The sequence below is a fragment of the Carassius gibelio genome, chromosome A5 (genome assembly GCF_023724105.1).
Source record: "Carassius gibelio isolate Cgi1373 ecotype wild population from Czech Republic chromosome A5, carGib1.2-hapl.c, whole genome shotgun sequence".
NCBI lineage: Eukaryota > Metazoa > Chordata > Actinopteri > Cypriniformes > Cyprinidae > Carassius > Carassius gibelio.
This window is the reverse complement of record NC_068375.1, coordinates 19,299,636-19,317,186: the sequence shown is the minus strand read 5'-3', so window position 1 is coordinate 19,317,186 and position 17,551 is coordinate 19,299,636. Positions and strand designations below refer to the sequence as shown.

The 17,551-nt window shown below is 37.3% G+C and overlaps 3 protein-coding genes and 1 long non-coding RNA gene across 7 annotated transcripts in view; 3 read left to right on the top strand and 1 right to left on the bottom strand.

Moving 5' to 3' along the window:
- The window catches only part of LOC127999613 (ras GTPase-activating-like protein IQGAP1), a 48,953-nt gene extending 45,035 nt beyond the window's left edge, over nt 1–3,918 (top strand). For both annotated transcript variants that reach the window (XM_052592197.1, XM_052592199.1), the window contains exons 33-38: nt 275–362; nt 464–676; nt 944–1,104; nt 2,280–2,423; nt 2,878–2,986; nt 3,133–3,918. In XM_052592197.1, coding sequence (XP_052448157.1) covers nt 275–362; nt 464–676; nt 944–1,104; nt 2,280–2,423; nt 2,878–2,986; nt 3,133–3,246 — 829 coding nt within the window. In that variant the 3' untranslated portion in view covers nt 3,247–3,918. The remainder of the gene's footprint in view (nt 1–274; nt 363–463; nt 677–943; nt 1,105–2,279; nt 2,424–2,877; nt 2,987–3,132) is intronic.
- Nucleotides 3,919–4,139: 221 nt separating this feature from the next.
- Nucleotides 4,140–11,476, top strand: LOC127999550 (proteinase-activated receptor 1). Its single transcript, XM_052592193.1, has 2 exons — nt 4,140–4,391; nt 9,611–11,476. The coding sequence occupies exons 1-2, from the start codon at nt 4,322–4,324 to the stop codon at nt 10,780–10,782; spliced, it is 1,242 nt and encodes a 413-aa protein (XP_052448153.1). The 5' UTR covers nt 4,140–4,321; the 3' UTR covers nt 10,783–11,476.
- Nucleotides 4,409–8,678, top strand: LOC127999602 (uncharacterized). The gene is made up of 6 exons (XR_008172420.1): nt 4,409–5,200; nt 5,293–5,361; nt 5,721–5,792; nt 6,567–6,594; nt 6,811–6,907; nt 7,641–8,678. It is a non-coding gene; the product is annotated as an uncharacterized LOC127999602 (long non-coding RNA).
- A 1,008-nt stretch (nt 11,477–12,484) lies between the features above and the next one.
- Nucleotides 12,485–17,551, bottom strand: part of LOC127999566 (single-stranded DNA-binding protein 2) — a 29,536-nt gene continuing 24,469 nt past the window's right edge. Inside the window, exons 6-17 of one of the 3 annotated variants that reach the window (XM_052592194.1) lie at nt 16,590–16,649; nt 16,446–16,506; nt 15,987–16,054; nt 15,834–15,901; nt 15,673–15,721; nt 15,556–15,591; nt 15,399–15,453; nt 13,887–13,957; nt 13,737–13,815; nt 13,522–13,553; nt 13,316–13,414; nt 12,485–13,229 (exon numbers count right to left, since the gene is read on the bottom strand). In XM_052592194.1, the coding sequence (XP_052448154.1) occupies nt 13,200–13,229; nt 13,316–13,414; nt 13,522–13,553; nt 13,737–13,815; nt 13,887–13,957; nt 15,399–15,453; nt 15,556–15,591; nt 15,673–15,721; nt 15,834–15,901; nt 15,987–16,054; nt 16,446–16,506; nt 16,590–16,649 (708 nt within the window). In that variant the 3' untranslated portion in view covers nt 12,485–13,199. The remainder of the gene's footprint in view (nt 13,230–13,315; nt 13,415–13,521; nt 13,554–13,736; nt 13,816–13,886; nt 13,958–15,398; nt 15,454–15,555; nt 15,592–15,672; nt 15,722–15,833; nt 15,902–15,986; nt 16,055–16,445; nt 16,507–16,589; nt 16,650–17,551) is intronic. The other 2 variants (XM_052592196.1, XM_052592195.1) reach the window with 2 other exon arrangements.

Here is a 17,551-nt window from a genome sequence, read left to right as displayed (position 1 = left end):
ATATCATATCGTCTTTCAAAATATCTTCTTTTATTTGGACCTTGAGAAGAAAAAAAAAATCACAAGATTGAAAGATTTTCAATTCTATTACATGCACAAAATTAGTCAAATTCATTTCAAATTGTAAGTTGGGATATTTCACCCAGAAATGAAGATTCTGTCATCGGTTTGTCCTTCATGTCACCAGCATATTGCAGTCTTTATGAGACCACATGAGACACTCTGAAATGCCCGAGTAGAACATCCTTCTCTTTGTTTGCCTGTTGCTTTGCAGAACAAAGAAACTGATAGTGGATGTTGTGAGAATTCAACCAGGGGAAACGCTCACTGATATCCTAGAAACTCCTGCCTCTGCTGCACAGGTATAGTAGGCCCTCGAATTAATGATCAAGACTGAATAGGGGTCAGATTCAAATGAAGTTCAATCGATTAGCCTCGATCAACCCTCTCTCTGGTGCTGTAGGAGGCAGAGCACGCTAAGCTAGTGGAGCGACAGGTGGTGCAGGACTCTCAGTCTCCAGAAGGGTTGAAGAGCAGCCAGGCCATGCTGGAGGACCGCCAGCTGCCTCTGGAGCAGAAGAAGAGAAAGATCCTCAGGAACCTGAGAACTCTGGAGCAGGCTGGTCTGGTCAGCTCAAAACACAAGTACCAGGAAGTCATCAATGACATCTCCAAGGTCAGGCCTTAATGGGTTCAGGAACAGACATTAGGGCTCATTGAAAAGTAATGATTGTCTGTTAGATGAATGTAGATATTCGTAAAAGTTATAATTATTGCCATATCCTTGATCCAAATTATTGCTTCGGTATTAAACCCTACCATGACCTTGTCCCTTTAGTACTACAGGGTACCATGAACACCTTCCGTTAGTTCATGTCTTTAGTCTGACTGTGTTTTTACAGTATAGCATTTGTAATAACAACACTTTTTTTTTATTTGGCAGGACATTCGGTATCAGCGGCGCTACAGACAGAGGAGGAAAGCAGAGTTGGTGAAGTTGCAGCAGACTCTAACTGCGCTCAATTCAAAGGCGGCTTTCTATCAGGAACAGATCAACTACTATGACACGTATATCAAAACCTGTCTGGATAACCTCAACAGAAAGTGAGTGGAAATATCAGTTATAAAACACCGTTTTTTTTTTTATGAATGTATCTGTTGAAGGAAAGTTTGTCATTTACATTTAATCTTTCCTATATTGCCTGATAAATGAGCACAGTGCGTGTTAATGAGCACAGCGCTGCAATGATTACAGTCGTTACTGGGGAAAACCGAGCGGCAACCTCCCGCTCTCTCTCGTGAAGCCAACAAGGAAGTGACTAAAACTGTCATTCATCGACTGGCCGCTTGAGGCTGACTGCAAAAGGGAGTCAATCCCATAGACTCCCCATGTTAAAATGCCCAACTTTACAGCAGAAAAAAAAACATTTTTACAGCCTGGTGGAAAAAATTAATTTTGGTCTATATAGCTAATTTTGCCCTTCATGACAACTGGGAGGGTGGTGAATTTTTTTTATAACTCATCTGTTTAAATTATATTAAGACTTAAAGTTCTGCATAATTAAGGGTGTGGCCACTTGAGTGACAGGTGGTTTGCTGCTGCTGACACTGCCGTCGCGTGCCGTCTGGCTTCAGCAAGTAGCTCCCGCCTTTTTACCCATTTTCAGTTGTCTGGGAGAGTCGCATGGTGACGCGCTGCCAAGGTGGTGACGGTCCGCTCTACACACTTTAAGCTTCAAAAACGTACTTCAGGTGACATCACCCGTAGACATGTACACTATGTCCATGTTTTTATACAGTCTATGGGGAAAACGCTATTTCTGCCGCTCCAAATGTATTACTGCTGGCAGAGAATGAATTTGCACTCTCAATAAGCCCATCTGCTGTTTTATATATTAATATATATTTTTTTTAATAATGCTTAAACTGAAAATAGTTATTGTAAATGATTACGATAACCTATTATCTTACTGATTTTACGATGAGTTGAGGTACAGCACATCTGCTGTTAATATCAGTTTGTTTATCATTGTAAATTTATGTAATTGCTCATTTATTTTATTTAACCTCATGACTAACTTATATCAGTTTGTCAATTTTCCCTAATGTTTAAACATTTTGATAATTTTCTCATTTTTTATATTGATATCTAATGATTAGAGATCACAGAGCCACAATCGGGCCCTGATACACAAGAGCTTGAAAGGTGCTTACTAGTGGTGTGGAAATTGGAAAGTGTCTACAGACATATAATTCATTGATGGTTGTTTCACCACCAGGAATTCACGAAGGTCCATTAAACTGGACAGAAAGGAAGAGGGGAAGGGCAGTAAGAAGTCCAAGGCCTCATCTCTGAAGTACACAGCAGCCAAACTGCATGAGAAAGGAGTCGTTCTGGAGATTGAAGGACTCCAGACTAATCAGTATGCTTTTTCCTCTTTGTACCATTTCTTTTCATACCATTGATAATAAAATATTTGTATTTGTAATTAATAACTTAACATTGTGTCATAATCAAATAAATAATATCTAAACTAAAATGTCTTATAACTAAAGTTATCCATCATGTTTTGCGCTTCCTCATGCAGCCCAAAGGGGAGTTTAACCAACTATTTTTGCAATCTCTCAAGGCAGATCAAAAGAATATTAAAAATCGTATGTTTTAGTGATCAGTGATTTAGTTGTTTAATTTGTTATTCTCGTCATAATTCTTGTAATTCTTCGTAAATTTTAAATTTGTCAATCTCAGGAATATGTTCTGCTTATATAATCGGTGCTACCAGTCATTTTTCAACAATGAAATTATTTGCACTGTAAGATGTACAATATTAAGCTCCACCTATTCCAGTACTTCAGTCAGTGTTTTGTACATTTCAGGTTAAAAAATGTCATGTTTGACATTTGCCCTTGTGAGGAAGTGGGCGACTTTGAGATAAAGGCCAAGTTCATGGGAGTTGAGATGGAGAAGGTGCAACTGCATTTCCAGGTCAGTTCCCAGGTGCACAGAGCCTTGGCACAAGCCACATAGCAACAGTTTTTCTCTCGGACATGCAGGATATTAGTTGTATTATGTGCAATTGCATTTATGGACAGACCAATAGAGACCTGTTTTGTGTTTTTTTTTATTACCAGGACCTGTTGCAGCTTCAGTATGAGGGAGTTGCTGTTATGAAAATGTTCGACAAAGCCAAAGTCAACGTCAACCTACTGATCTTCCTTTTGAACAAAAAGTTCTATGGAAAATGAAAGTGAAAATATGTTCAGTGAAAAATATTATCTAGTTCTCAGAGTCTCATTTTAGATTTTAGTCTACACAAATTGTGTGAAAAGAACAGCTTGTGCCTTTGGTTTTTAGATGTGTTTGTAAATGATATTTCTCTGAGCATTCAGGGTATTTGTGTAACTGTGTTTGCAGGTCTTCTGTATTTAATTAACTATAAAATGAGATCTTACCATTCTAAGAATTATCACACATGCCAAGCTGTACATACATAGATTACTTTTGACTTAACATTTGAAAGGAAAGTTAATCAAACCACAATCAAAACAACAAATGTTCATGACATTTTTTTAAATTGTGTATTAATTATATTTTAAATACAAGTGTAATTGAAATATCTATTTTATTGCAAGTAATGTATTGAATGCTGCAATGTTTTAATATCTTAGTAATTAATAAGATGAACGACTTAATGACTGATAATGCACTACTGCCATGTGGATTTTAAATAAGATAAACTGGAGAAGACTTTTCACAAGACTGTCATGAACTACAGTAGTGCCTTTCGTTTCTACGTGCTCAAATGTGCATCTTTTTAAAGTTACCTATTAAACGGCATCAGAAGTTTTCAGTAAAAAAAAACTGACAGTGTTCTGTAATGAGATGGATTAAATAAATACAGCGATCATACGTCAAAACGTGTTTTATTTTCCTCCACATATACATATACATATATATATATATATATATATATATATATATATATATATATACATACATATATACATATATATACATATATACATATATACATATACATATATACATATATATATATATATATATATATGCTGTAGATACTGGTAAGTAACCCGCCTTAACCCTGTATCAGCTAGTCCTGGTCTGTTGTGTTAGAGTAGGCGTTGACCTGCAGGAGACAGATGGGGGTGTGAATGTATTCACCCTCCAGTCTTGACTGATGTCTGAGGACTGCTGTTGAAATAGCGCGAGACCAGGCTCTTTCAGTAAACAGTCTTTGCTGGTTTTCTTTAGAATTGCATTCTTTCATCATTTTTGAGCTGCACGTTTCATTCAGCCGTGATGTTGCGGATTGTGGTGTTGATGGGGCTGCTGGTTGTGAAGGGCTCTGCGACTGCTCTGCCCAATAACGGTAAGTCATTTACAGCCTCTTTCTTTGCACGTGAATCGATGTAAAGTATAATAAATTTAAGTAACTTGCGGTGCTTTGGTGAGCGGAGTCTACTTTTGAAAGTGAGCAATACAATCCACTGCTCAAACGTGACGTGCGAGTTAGCTGCTATTACATATTTGGGACGCTAAGTTCACAATAAGCGCTTGGTTAATTTGTTAATAACCCAGCATTTATTTGGTGCTCCATTACTTAAGGCAAGACTACTCTGCCGGGAGTGTTCTGTAAAGTCTTGTCTAAATATGTTGAAACTAAGTGTATTACCCACCCAGCACCAGACGTCATTTGGACGTCGTTTTCTGGTCTAAATCAAGTCGGCCCGTCATGGCCATCTTTTAGACCAAAAAGCGACGTTGAAAATTGGTCTTCATTTGGTCCGTCGGATTTGGTCCAAATTAAGCCCAAAAAACGACGTTGAAAATTGGTCTTCGTTTGGTCCGTCGGATTTGGTCCAAATTAAGCCCAAAAAGCGACATTTAACGTCTTTTTTTCTTTTCTTTTTTTTTCTTTAGCCCAAAAATAGATGTAAATGGGCTTTAGTCCAAATTTAGCAGAAAAAAAACTTTTATTTCGCACCACAAAGCCATTAACATAAACTAGTGAAGAAATTAGACATCATGTCTGATCGCACTGTTAAATATATTTAAATATATTTTGAAAACACTTGATGGTCACGCGCTGTACTGGAGTCACCATGGAAACGGGGCTCAGCTCAACCGTCAAGCAGCTGAACAGACGCTGTCTCTCATGGTTGTTTTCACTAATTTCAGGTAAGTTTAATCCCTAAATTACACAAATGTTACATAAAAGTGTCCCTGAAACTTTCTTTCATGTAAATGACACGCTTTCGTTGAAAATGTAGTTTATAGAAATGGTCAGTGTCTTCATGAAAAGTCCGTTAGCATCTCAACTGTAATGCTAACTACAAGAGGTAACTTTATGTGCATTTTTCACAATATATTTCGCCTACATCAGCATGAATCTGTAATTTTCTTATATATGTGTGTGTTTATATAATATTTTCATAATGTGTGTGTGTGTGTGTGTGTGTGTGTGTTTGTTTGCATGTTAGTTATTTTGATGTCCACACTGTAAGAGTATTAATCGATTAGTAAACCTAAAACTTTAAATTCTGTTATTATTCTTTTAATTTTTTTGTATAATCTGTAAATTAATTTTCTTTTCTGCATTTCACCTCTGCTATAGTTTATTTATAATAAACATGGCATTGTATAATAAATATTGTTGGCTTAGACAGATTGACAGAATGACAGATTGTTTATGTTCTAGATTCTTCCATGCTGATGGCCGTGCCTGTATCCAGCTGAAGAACATTTTTAGACATTATTAAACATATAACTAGTAAGTAATACCTCAGACATACACTATTATTCAAACGTTTAAGGGTCAGATTTATCATGTATTTACATTTACATTTATTCATTTAGCAGACTCTTTTATCCAAAGCGACTTACAGATTAAGACAGTGGAAGCAATCAAAAACAAGAGCAATGATATATAAGCAATGTTATAGTGCTATAACAAGTCTCAGTTAGCTTAACACGGTACACATAGCATGGGATTTTAAATAATATAATAAATAAAGAGAAAACAGAATTAAAAAAAAGAGTAGAACAAGCTAGTTAGAGGTCTTTACTCGTACACACACACATACAATTGCATAATAAATGTAAAGAAAATATAATACAAAAAGATTAGAAAGGTAGTTAGATTTTTTTTAAGAATAGAATTAGAATAGTGAGTGTTAAAGTTAGAGGATCAAATAAAGGTGGAAGAGAAATAGAAAATATTATTTAAAAATGTATTTAAAATAAATCTTTTATGCTCACCACTGCTGCATTTATTTGATTAAAATACAGTAAAATAGTAATATTTGAAATTTCTAGGGGTGTCCTTGACTAAGGTTTTTCATAGTTGAATCAGAATTTTTGAATCTTGCCGATATTCGACTGATAGTCTAATCATATGTTTGGGGGCAGAATACACTGAGTCAAGTCTGACATTCGACAGTCATAATTACTGATCTTAACACACTGGTAAAATGTGTTATGAACACCTCGCAGATATAAACGGGGTAAATAATAGTTCATCATTGATGGATCTTTTCTATTTCAGAGACTGAAAATCATTGATAAACCACAAGGTAATTGTGAATAAACTTATTGCAAGAGGAATAATAAGAAGAAAAGAAAATGCATGTGTGATTTAATATTGCTTCTTATTTTTCAATGTTGAAAGTTCTTTCTTCTCATCTTTGTGCATTTTCAGATGTTGTGCATATTTATGGATCAAATTATTTAACGTTGTTTAACTTTTTAACATTATAATATTGGTTGTCTTCTCTTTTTTCATAATTAAGCTCCAACCCCAGTTAAGCAGACCTGAGCAGCCGATCAAGGATCAGCAGAAACTCTGCAGAACGGTGGTCCTCCAGCCCAGGACTGGACACCAGTGTTGTAAGTCATTCTGTCTCTTTATAGTGAATGTTCAGAACATATTGCAGGAGATCTCAACATTGTCTCACAAGGTCCTTTTACATGCAGAGTTTTGCACCAACCTAGTGCAGTGCACCTGAACACATTAATCAAGGTCTTCAGTTTTGCTAACTATAAGTCACAGACAGGTGAGTGTGATCAGGTGTGGACGTAAACACTGGGTGTGTTTCACTCAGGTCCGTTGCTCAGTACTCAGTGGTGAAGGGCTGCCTCAATCACTATTTTCATTTTACGGTGCACTGATAATTCGCTATAAGAAAACACGTAATAGATTTTAAAACACAAACCAATAATATATTTCAGCATAAACATATCACTAGACAGGTAATGTCTAATCTAGTAAACATTTCCAATTAATTTATTAATTAAATCTTGCACATACATGTAATAAAGTATTCATCATAATGTGCTGTAAATAGCATTAAAGTAAGATATCAGTTTTATTGTTGTGCATTAATGTCAGTAGTGATGTTGTACAATGAGGACAGAGATAGTCACCAGTGTATAGTGAGCCACTTTTACTCTGCAGAGACCTAAGTCTCACCTTAATGGCCAGAGCTGACAACCCCTGACATACTGATTAGTTAATAATCCCTCATAAAGAATGAGTACACTTTAATTTGTACATTTTGGACAAACATTGTTTTTTTATTATTAATTTACATTTTAGTTACGGTTTTCTTTCTCACTTTAGATGCTGCAGAAAAAAGAGCGAGGCTAAAGCATTCAAAGTGGAAACATCTGCCGTGGCTCATTAATCCAGAATTGGGATGGAAGAAGGAGCAGAAGAAGCAGAAGATCAGAGATCAGGCAGAGATCTACTGGTGCCCCTGTGGGAACCCCATTTACCTAATGTGTTAGTTTAACCAAAGATTTTCCTCACTCACCTTTATGTTGTTCCAAACCAGACTTTTGTTCATCCTTGAAACATAAATGCGGAACTTTTTAATGAAATCTGAGATTATTTTCTTTATATAAAATAACACATTCACACAAGCACCATGATGCATCAGTGTTGCATTGGTGTGAGAGCTGGCGCTTTTGGTGCTTTTGTGAAAATCCATTGGGGAGTCATAATTTCTGAATAGATTATTTTTGCTGTTGTTATTGTTTGTTTGTTTTTTTTTGTACACAAGGCATCTGTTAAAAAAATATCTTAATTTGTGTTCTGCACAAAAGGGTGTTATGGGTTTGGGGCAACATGAGGGTAAGTAATTAATGACAGAATTAAAATTTTTGGTTGTTCTAATGTGGTTATAATTGGTCATAGTTTATTTGTCTTGAAAAAATATATTTATACAGAAACATGGATTAATTTGATAAGTTTATAGTAAAGCCTTTTAAATTGATTAAAAAAAAAATCTAAATAAATACTACTCTTTTGCAAGGTCTATTCAAAAAATATGGACAAATGTAATGGTTTCCACAAAATATTTGGCAGCACAACGGTTTTAAACTGATAATAATCAGAAATGTTTCTTGAGCAGCAAATCAGTATATTATAATGATTTCTGAAGATCATGTAATACTGAAGACTGAAGTAATTGTGTTAAAAATTTCAGTTTACAGGCATAAATTACATTCTACAATGCATCCACATAGAAAACTATTATTTCTGTAGTTATATTTCACAATATTACAGTTTTTACGGTCTGTTTAATCAAAAGAAGCTTAAGATGTGATCAAGATTTTACATGAAAGATGTAATGTGTCAATAAATGTGTCAATATACTGTGAATTGTCTTATTTTCACTAATTAGGAATATGACAAATAATTCATGGTTGTAATTAGGTCTGGAAAAGACGTCTTTTCACCGTTCACTATTCAACCACATTTAAACGTAATTTGGACGTCTATTTATAGACGTCTTTTTGACGACCTGAAAAAGACGTCGTTTCACCTTTCACTTTTCAACCACATTTAAACGTAATTTGGACGTCTATTTATAGACGTCTTTTTGACGACATGAAAAAGACGTCGTTTCACCTTTCACTTTTCAACTAAATTTTAACGTTGTTTAGACGACTGCCAATGACGTCTTTTCGACGTCTTTTCAACGAGTTTTTGCTGGGTGGGTAGCGTTTAATGAATTCCGCATTTCAAATACCATGCACAACTAATCATAAAAATCCCTTCTGAAAAAAAAGGTCTAGCCTGAGCAGGACTAATAGTAGGTTAAATCGAAATAAAACGAATAATAATTATGTAAAATTAAAAAGTTAAAATAATGTACTGTAAACTAAAAGCAATTTAATAAACTGTGAAATTTAACAGTTATTCATTTTAATTTATGAATGTTAAACCCATGACCGAGTGGCTATATGGATTACTTTGTCATTTAATCACCGATTCCTCTCTGGAAATAAATTCTATATAGGCTTTAATATAACTAAATATTGTAGAAACATAATTTTCTGTAAAGTTGCTTTGTAACGATTTGTATTGTAAAAAGCGCTATACAAATAAACTTGAGTTGAATTGAATAACTACAGTACGAAAAATTAGCCTGGCCAGGCAGAAAGATCAGATAAAAACAGTCTGTGCTGTTATGTCCTATTCTTGCGGGGGTATTTTTATAATAAGTAGCCTAATAATTATAATCGGGAATAATTAATGTGACAATTAATTTTTTTTTTTTTACCTAATGTTATTTATTTTCACAGACACGTTTATTCGGACATTTTCTGGTTTCTTCCTCACCGTCACCGATGAGCCCATTGATTACCTGGACGTGCAAGATGACGGCAGCGGCTCCAGTTCGGATCCAGTCTCCAAACCCAAGAAAGATCACCAACACCACGTGGCTAAGAAGACTTACCACATCTCCCCGGAGGCCTCCAGCTTCCTCACAGGCCGCGTGCTGACCGCTGTCATCCCATCAATATACATTGTGGTGTTTATCATCAGCGCTCCTCTAAATCTGCTGGCGCTGGTCATGTTTGTGCGCAAAGTGAGACCGAAAAAAACGGCGGCGATTTATATGATCAATCTGGCTTGCGCCGACCTTCTGTTCGTCCTATTGCTCCCGTTTAAGATAGCCTACCATTACAACGGAAATAACTGGATATTCGGGACCGGCATGTGTCGATTCGTCACGGCTGCTTTCTACTGCAACATGTACTGCTCTGTGCTGCTGATGATGTGCATTAGTGTGGACCGCTTCATGGCGGTCGTTTACCCGATGGACTCGCTCATCTGGCGCAGCCCGCGAACCGCGTCCGTCGTCTGCGCCGCCATGTGGCTTTTGTCCATCGGTGGTGTGACGCCTTTGCTGATTTCCAGTCAAACCATCCACCTACCTGACCTGGGTATCACCACCTGTCACGACGTCCTTGACATCCACCGCCTTCGCGATTATTACCTGTATTTCTTCCCCATAATCTCTTCGCTTTTCTTCTTCATCCCGCTCATTTTTAGCACCGTCTGCTACGTGCGCGTCATCCAAGCGTTGTGCGCGGCCAACGTGGAAAACCGCGCGAAGAAAACGCGGGCCGTCTTTATGGCCGTAACGGTCTTTGCTATTTTCGTCATATGCTTCGCGCCCACAAACATCATCCTGTTGGCGCATTACGTGCAGTTCGCCCACAAGCACAACGATGCGTCTTACGCCGCGTACTTGGTGTCCACGTGCATCGGGAGCATCAGCTGCTGTCTGGACCCCATCATGTACTATTTCGGGTCGTCTCAGTGCCAAAAACAGGTTGTAGCCTTTCTCAAGTGCCAGGGATCTCCAGGCATCGAGAGCAGCGCACAGTTCACCAGCACCACCAGGTCAAGCAAGCTGGACACTTTTAAAAGCAGCGTGGGCAACCAGTACCGGAAGCTGATGGCATGAGAACCGGGCTGATTTGAAAGAAGTTTTGAGGACTTTGCAGCTGGTCAGGGTGAGAGACCTTCTCAGACCATCTGTAGCAGGTTTCCAATGACTTTAAATCGTTTACTTTATCAAAACTGCGTTTCTCAAAAGCGTGGGAAGCTTAAGTGGATAGTAGACCCATTGCCACCAGTGGTCTCTGCAATCAACTTAGCCTCTGATGCATTTGGGAAATGCATCATGATGGTTGGAGTTGATTGCACTATAATTAATTGGAACTCTTGAATTATTATTATTATTCTTAACATTTCCGAGAAGAGCCAAATGACCCTGGCACTTCGTATGCTTTTATAACGTCTTAGCTAATGTATAGATTCTTACTCTATTTTTGTATTCATTAATAGCTATATACTTACCAATAAAATCATATTTACGTACCAGATACTTAATGTTTAGTAAAGACAACAAAATTTGTATGTTACATTAATTATGTTTATACTGTGATTTACATGATATGGGACCAGCTGGCTGGATTTTATGAAGTTGCTTGGTGAAAATTCTCTAAAACATTTACACCAGTTAACTGTGGGTTTATCTTCAGATAGATGTAACAGTATAGTACACCACTTTTAAAAAAATTGGAGTCAGAAAATGTATACTTTTATCTAGCAAGGATGCGTTCATTTGACAGTAAAGACATTTATAATGTTAAAAATATACTGTGATTTTGAATTTTCTATTCATCAAAGAATCCTGAAAAATGTGTTAACAGTTTCCACAACGATACAGGGCAGCACAACTGTTTTCTGCATTGGTAATACTATTGGTAATAAAAGAAATGTCTCTCCAGCACCCAGCATTAAAAAAGATTTCTGAAGAATTATGTGACACTGAGAAATGCATCACAGGAATAAATAGCATTTTACATATCATTTTACATTTTAGTGAAATGCATTTAAAGCTGCAGTAGGGAACTTTTGACGCTCTAGCGGTTAATAAACAGAACTGCTTGCGTCTTGCGGAAGAACATCTTAGCCGGAACTACTTCTCTCTGTTTATGTCTATGAAGAATCACAAAGGTACTGGGTTACTCCGCCGCGGTACCCCCGAAGCAATCTAAAATAGTCCGAATATAAACACTTATTATAGGTGCACCCTAGTGATTCAGGACAAGCTAAAAACACGGTTCGGAAAATGGATTCATGGTGTACTCGCTTATTATGTTAATCTTTCTACATTTTGAACACAAACAAAGTTACGGACCGCAGCTCTGATTGGTTGTTTTTTACCGGGAGCGCATGACTTTCTGCAAATGGCAATAGGACCACTGGGAGGAGCCAGAGGAGCTTGATTTTTTTCACAGATTATCTGTCTCATATTCTACTGTCAGGACATAATGGCAGGTTTAATAAATATGTACAAAATATTTTCCCTACAGCACCTTTAAATTAAATGTATATATATATAAAAAAAAAAATCTTCCCGGTTCCAACCCTTTTGACAGTAGGGTGTAAAGATGCAAATTATGTAAGTTAAGGCTTCAAATCTTGTTTAAAAGTGCTTTGAACACTGATATTTTTATACTGGTTTGTCTAAGTCAAGCCATTTAACCAGAGACCTGATCAAATTATTTCATATCTAGCAAGAATATTAGTTGACTATCAACCCAGCAAGAATGTACAAGAATGACCAAAAAGGTTACAAACTCAAAAACAACTACAAATGGTGAAAATGGTTTTTATATCAGCATATCCAAATTCTTCACAGATTCACAGCTGTATTTACAAGAATAAGTCCAACGTGACAAGAAATCTTGAGGTCAGTCCTAAAAATTTGGGGGTTAGTCCATTATGTTTAGGGATATACTGTACATTTGTCTTGTTTCAAAGCACAACTGAAATCAAGCCAAACTTTGGTTTGCCCAAATGCGTTTGATAAAGCACGATTTTGTCAGTAACCGTTGTCTGATCAAATCCTCGTCTAAATGGGAAAATAACGTGAAGGCCTTGAAATATCAAGTTTCGTTCAATCAACAACAAAAATATTTTTTTCTGCTGTTCAATCATAACAAGGTATAATTGTGTAAATGATCTAACAGTGGAGGAAGTCACTATATGAGATACTGAGGGCTTCTTGGGATTTTAGGACAGAAAAAAAAAGCTTTTACATAAAAAAGGTACATAAAAAATACTTGTAAAAATGTATTATGCCCAAACAGGAGACGGGACATATTAACCATGGAATGTTGAAAAAGCTTCTTCTAGGTGTTTCAGCTTTCTTTCATGGCTTGCTTATGTTTATTCAGATTTGGTGTAGGATGACGTCACTAATTCAAAACAGTTCACCAAAAACAAAATGAGTAGAAAATCGAAATAGTCTGCTGGGAGAAGATTCAGTTTTTTGCTGAACACGGTGAAAATTACTCCTGCGCTGTCCTCTCACACACTCATTGTCATGTTTGGAGAATACTGCAAGACAGGAAGGTAGTTTTAATTTCATCTGCTGCCGTATTTAACTCAAACGATTCTACAGAAAAGGCTTTCTGCATACATACGCTTTCACTATGAAATGGGTTGAGGAAGTTGCCGCCCATTTCTCCATCATCTCTTGGTGTGCCAGGCTGATTATTCATGCTGAGGTTTCCTGGTGAGCTCTGATGTAAGTGAAAATTGAGTTTAAGAACAAAAAACACAAATGAATTTCAGATAAATGGTGTCACTGTTTAAATGTCTGTCAAAGCGGTATGGAAATGTCCCGTACCTTTGGGAGGCTTTCAATGTCACCAGATCCTGCTGTTGAATGGAGGGAAAAGGAAAAGACTTCAGAGAATTCAATGAAAAGTAGTAAAGGTGGAAATGTGCAAATGGATGGAATATATATATATATATATATATGTGTGTGTGTGTGTGTGTGTGTGTGTGTGTGTGTGTGTGTGTGTGTTTGGCATTGTGTTGTGTTTGTCAAATCTGTCTCACCTAATGAACCATTCATATGATGAGGCTCCATGCTTGCCATGCTGCCTATTGGGCCATCAGGACCCGAACCCAATGGAAACTGAAAGGAAAAATACCATAAGAAAAACAATATACTTTATACAAATATAGTTAAAAATTGCCAAGACTCACATTCGGTCTGTTTCCATTTGGAGGGACTGAGCTGATCAAGCTGTACATGTTGTCACTCGAGTTGTTTGACTCTAAATCAATATTGTACATCACATTAGTTATTAATTAATTAAAGACAAAATAAATGACTTGGGTAAAGAATGAAATGTGTCTTACTCTAAACAGCACACAAATACTGAGTTCAATAATTTATTTGATCCATATTTTAAATATTGAAATACTGATAAAAAGTATTGAATAAAATCTAGTCTATTTATAAACTTGCCTCATTCAAGAAGAATATGTGATGCTGTCTTTTTACAATTTGATCTAATCGACTTGCACGAGGGCATGCACAAGGCTTTACAGAGCACTTTGGTTTTGAAGTTGTTAGTGTTGTGCTAGTCATCAGCCTCGTCTGATGCATGAGGGACACAAACAGTAGCTGTGTCCAAATTCAGGGTCTGCATCCTCCTTAGGATCCTTCCTACCCCGTTGAAGGAGGAGGGGTCCTCCGACGACCGCAAAAACCGGAAGTCGGTGTTTGTGAATTTGGACAGCCTACCCTTCTTTCAGTTCCCTCCCTTACCCGTTGCTCATGTCTTGTCGCCTAGCAACCGTGACAGCACTAAGCAAGACGCGGGTGAAGAGCTCATCGTTCTCTCCCCGGAGCTTTATAAGCACTTCTGGCTGCTCTTTCGTCCTTAGAAATAAGATGTGTGTAAGGGGATATTCACACAGGCAGTAAGGAAGAAGCTAGTTTACGAAAGTAAACGTTTTTTTGGGGGTTTTTTTTGACATATACACGTACACATGTAAAAAAAAAATGCTTAACGCTAAAACAAAGTGCCTAATAGAAAACCACTGAAAATATATATTTTTGAAAAGCCAGTTTTAAAAAAACTTCGAAAATAATACTCCTCCCCCACTCCGCTACCACTCGCTTCGTCCTGCCGAAAAGAATTATGGGATAGGTAGGACGCGAAAGGATGCACCACACCCATCCTTCTAATTCGGGGAAAAGGAGGACGTATTTGTGGGCCGCATTTGAAGGATCCTACGAATTTGGACAGCCTTCGTCGCGGCGCTGTGACGTAACATCCTTCAAATGAGTCCTCCGAAGGATGTAGACCCTGAATTTGGACACAGCCATGGAAAAACTTCAGGAGTGTCGAAGTCTTCATCGGATTGTTTGAATTATACGGGAGACATGCCGCATTCTTTTACATTTTGCCTGGAAACAAAACTGCTGTGGCGTCAAACCCCTCATGAAAGAAAAAAGCCGTCGAGTTTATAACTGTGTTTCTGAATCATGCAATCTAAATGATCCCCCTTACCCAACAACACCCCTAAACCTAACGTCACTATTACATCAACTAATCAGGTATCATGGTGTAAAAACACCTTGATCTCGTAACTCCCATTACTTTCCTGCAGAGACCTATACTTGTCATGGGAGGGCCTTGGCCAATGAAAGCTGCCATAGATTTTATGCAGGACTAGTATTGTGCTGACTGATCCCGGATCTGTTACCTGCAGGACTGGGCATGATGGGTGTGCCTGGAGGGCCGCCTCCTGCTGGGGGACCCTGCAAACACACTGATTCTGCTTATTCAGATGACCCAATGTTACCTCAGACAAGGTAACTACAACAACAACAAAAAACCATGGACAACATTACATTACTTACTGAATAACTGCCTGGAGATGCAGATGAATAAGGGATCTGCGGGGAGAAAGTACTGGTATTTATATTGTTTAGGATATTAGACTATATCAGTTATCACATGCCATGTTTAGAACTAACCGAATTGTTATTTGGAGGATTTGGCCATGGTCTTCCTCCTGCAAGACCCCTTTACACAACAGTATACAAATATTCAGTGTTTATACAGTAGTACAATAGGGATTCTGACTTAAAGGGATAGTCCACCCAAAAATGAAAACATGAAAGAAGAACACAATTACATGTTAATCCCAGGCATCCCGGGTCCCATTATGGCATTTACGGGAGGTCTCATCCCACCACTATAGTTCTAAAAAACCAAATAATAACCAATAACACATTACAGTAAAGTCTGTGCTTTTACAAATGTACCTAATTATCCATGGATAACTTACCTGTGGTCCAATAGGAACCATTCCTCGAGGGGTGATCCGCTGCATGGGCCCACTCATGTTGGGAGGGCCTTACAAATGGGAAAAAGGAAGCAAATGTAACAGAGGTAAACCTCCCTCCCCTGATCTCAAGAGGCGCCCCAGGTAGAGGCATTGGTTGTTGGCTTGTCCACTTCCCCTGTCGGAGACTAGGGTTTGAGACCCGTTTGGAGCGGGGCAGATTGTACCGGAGGGATCATGCAAACAGGTTTCATATTTCATAACTTCATGTATTATTATGGCTGTTAACATAATCTACACACTTTCTTTTCACAATTTCTATAAATTTGGGAGGATATCAGTCAAACTTGATAATAAAGTTAGAAACACATAAAGAAACACAGAAGTTGTAGAAGTGTCTTTGTGGACTTGATTATATAGCATGTATTTCAAAATGTACACAGTTGTTTGTATTTTAAATACCTGGCTGCCTTGTAAGATCCATCCCACTGGGTAGGAGCATCTGGTTCCCAGGCCCCAAAGCCTGTTCAAAACAAACTAGATTGAAGTACTGAACTAGTTTTCGAATGCACTGATCGTAAAGACAGAATATATGAGTGAAAATACCTGACTGGGTATTCTTAGAGAACCTCTGGGCCCACCTGGGTATCGAGGAGACATAAACTGCTGAGGAAATACAAAAACAGAGAACAACTGATCAATTCAATCCATATCACACAGGCAAACCAGAGCAACCATAAATCATACCACCAGATGGCAATAGTGTATTTATTTTTTAAATCTGCAATTCAGGCTCTTGGAACAGATGTTTAACTTCACTGCTGAAGTCAAATGATCTGGGTTAAACTTCATCATCAACATAAGTGGCTTTAATTCACCACTCAATGTAAAAATCACAAAAGTTCACATGAAATCAAAAAATGACCCTATTTGCTTTTTAAATGCATATTCTTGGTCTTATTTGAATGCAAGTACATAAACCATCATATACATTGAGGGTGACAAGTGCCCCCAATATATAGAAATGGCCAAATTGTCCACCCCAGTGCCTGAACGTAAAAAAACGGACGAACCAGCAAATGTTTTGCATTTTTTTACATACAAAAATAAGAGTGAATGTGTGCATAATTTAAATTCTTATTTTGCAAATAGTTCAAAATGATTACTTCCCTACTAGACTTAACCCTAGCATTTCCTTTACTGTTCTATTTCTTAATTCTTTCTTTAAAAAAGGTCCACATTTCTGGTAAGCAGATATGGGCACAAATACAGATGTATTTAAAAAATACAAATACAAATTCAAGTGTGGAAAAATTTACTTAAATGCAAATTTAGCATTATCACTGTACACACAGTCAAGCCTTTATGCATTTGAAATTCTCCTTTAAAAAAAACACAGCATATTATAACAGATAATTAAACAAATAATTGAAAAGTCACACATCTTTTCTTTCCAATTAAAAAAAATGAAAGAATGGAAATCCCTTGCATAATCTGCTGTTTCAAACAACAACACATAGTTTTCAGGGCCTAAATAAATATTTAATTGCGCCGTTCATTCATAATCT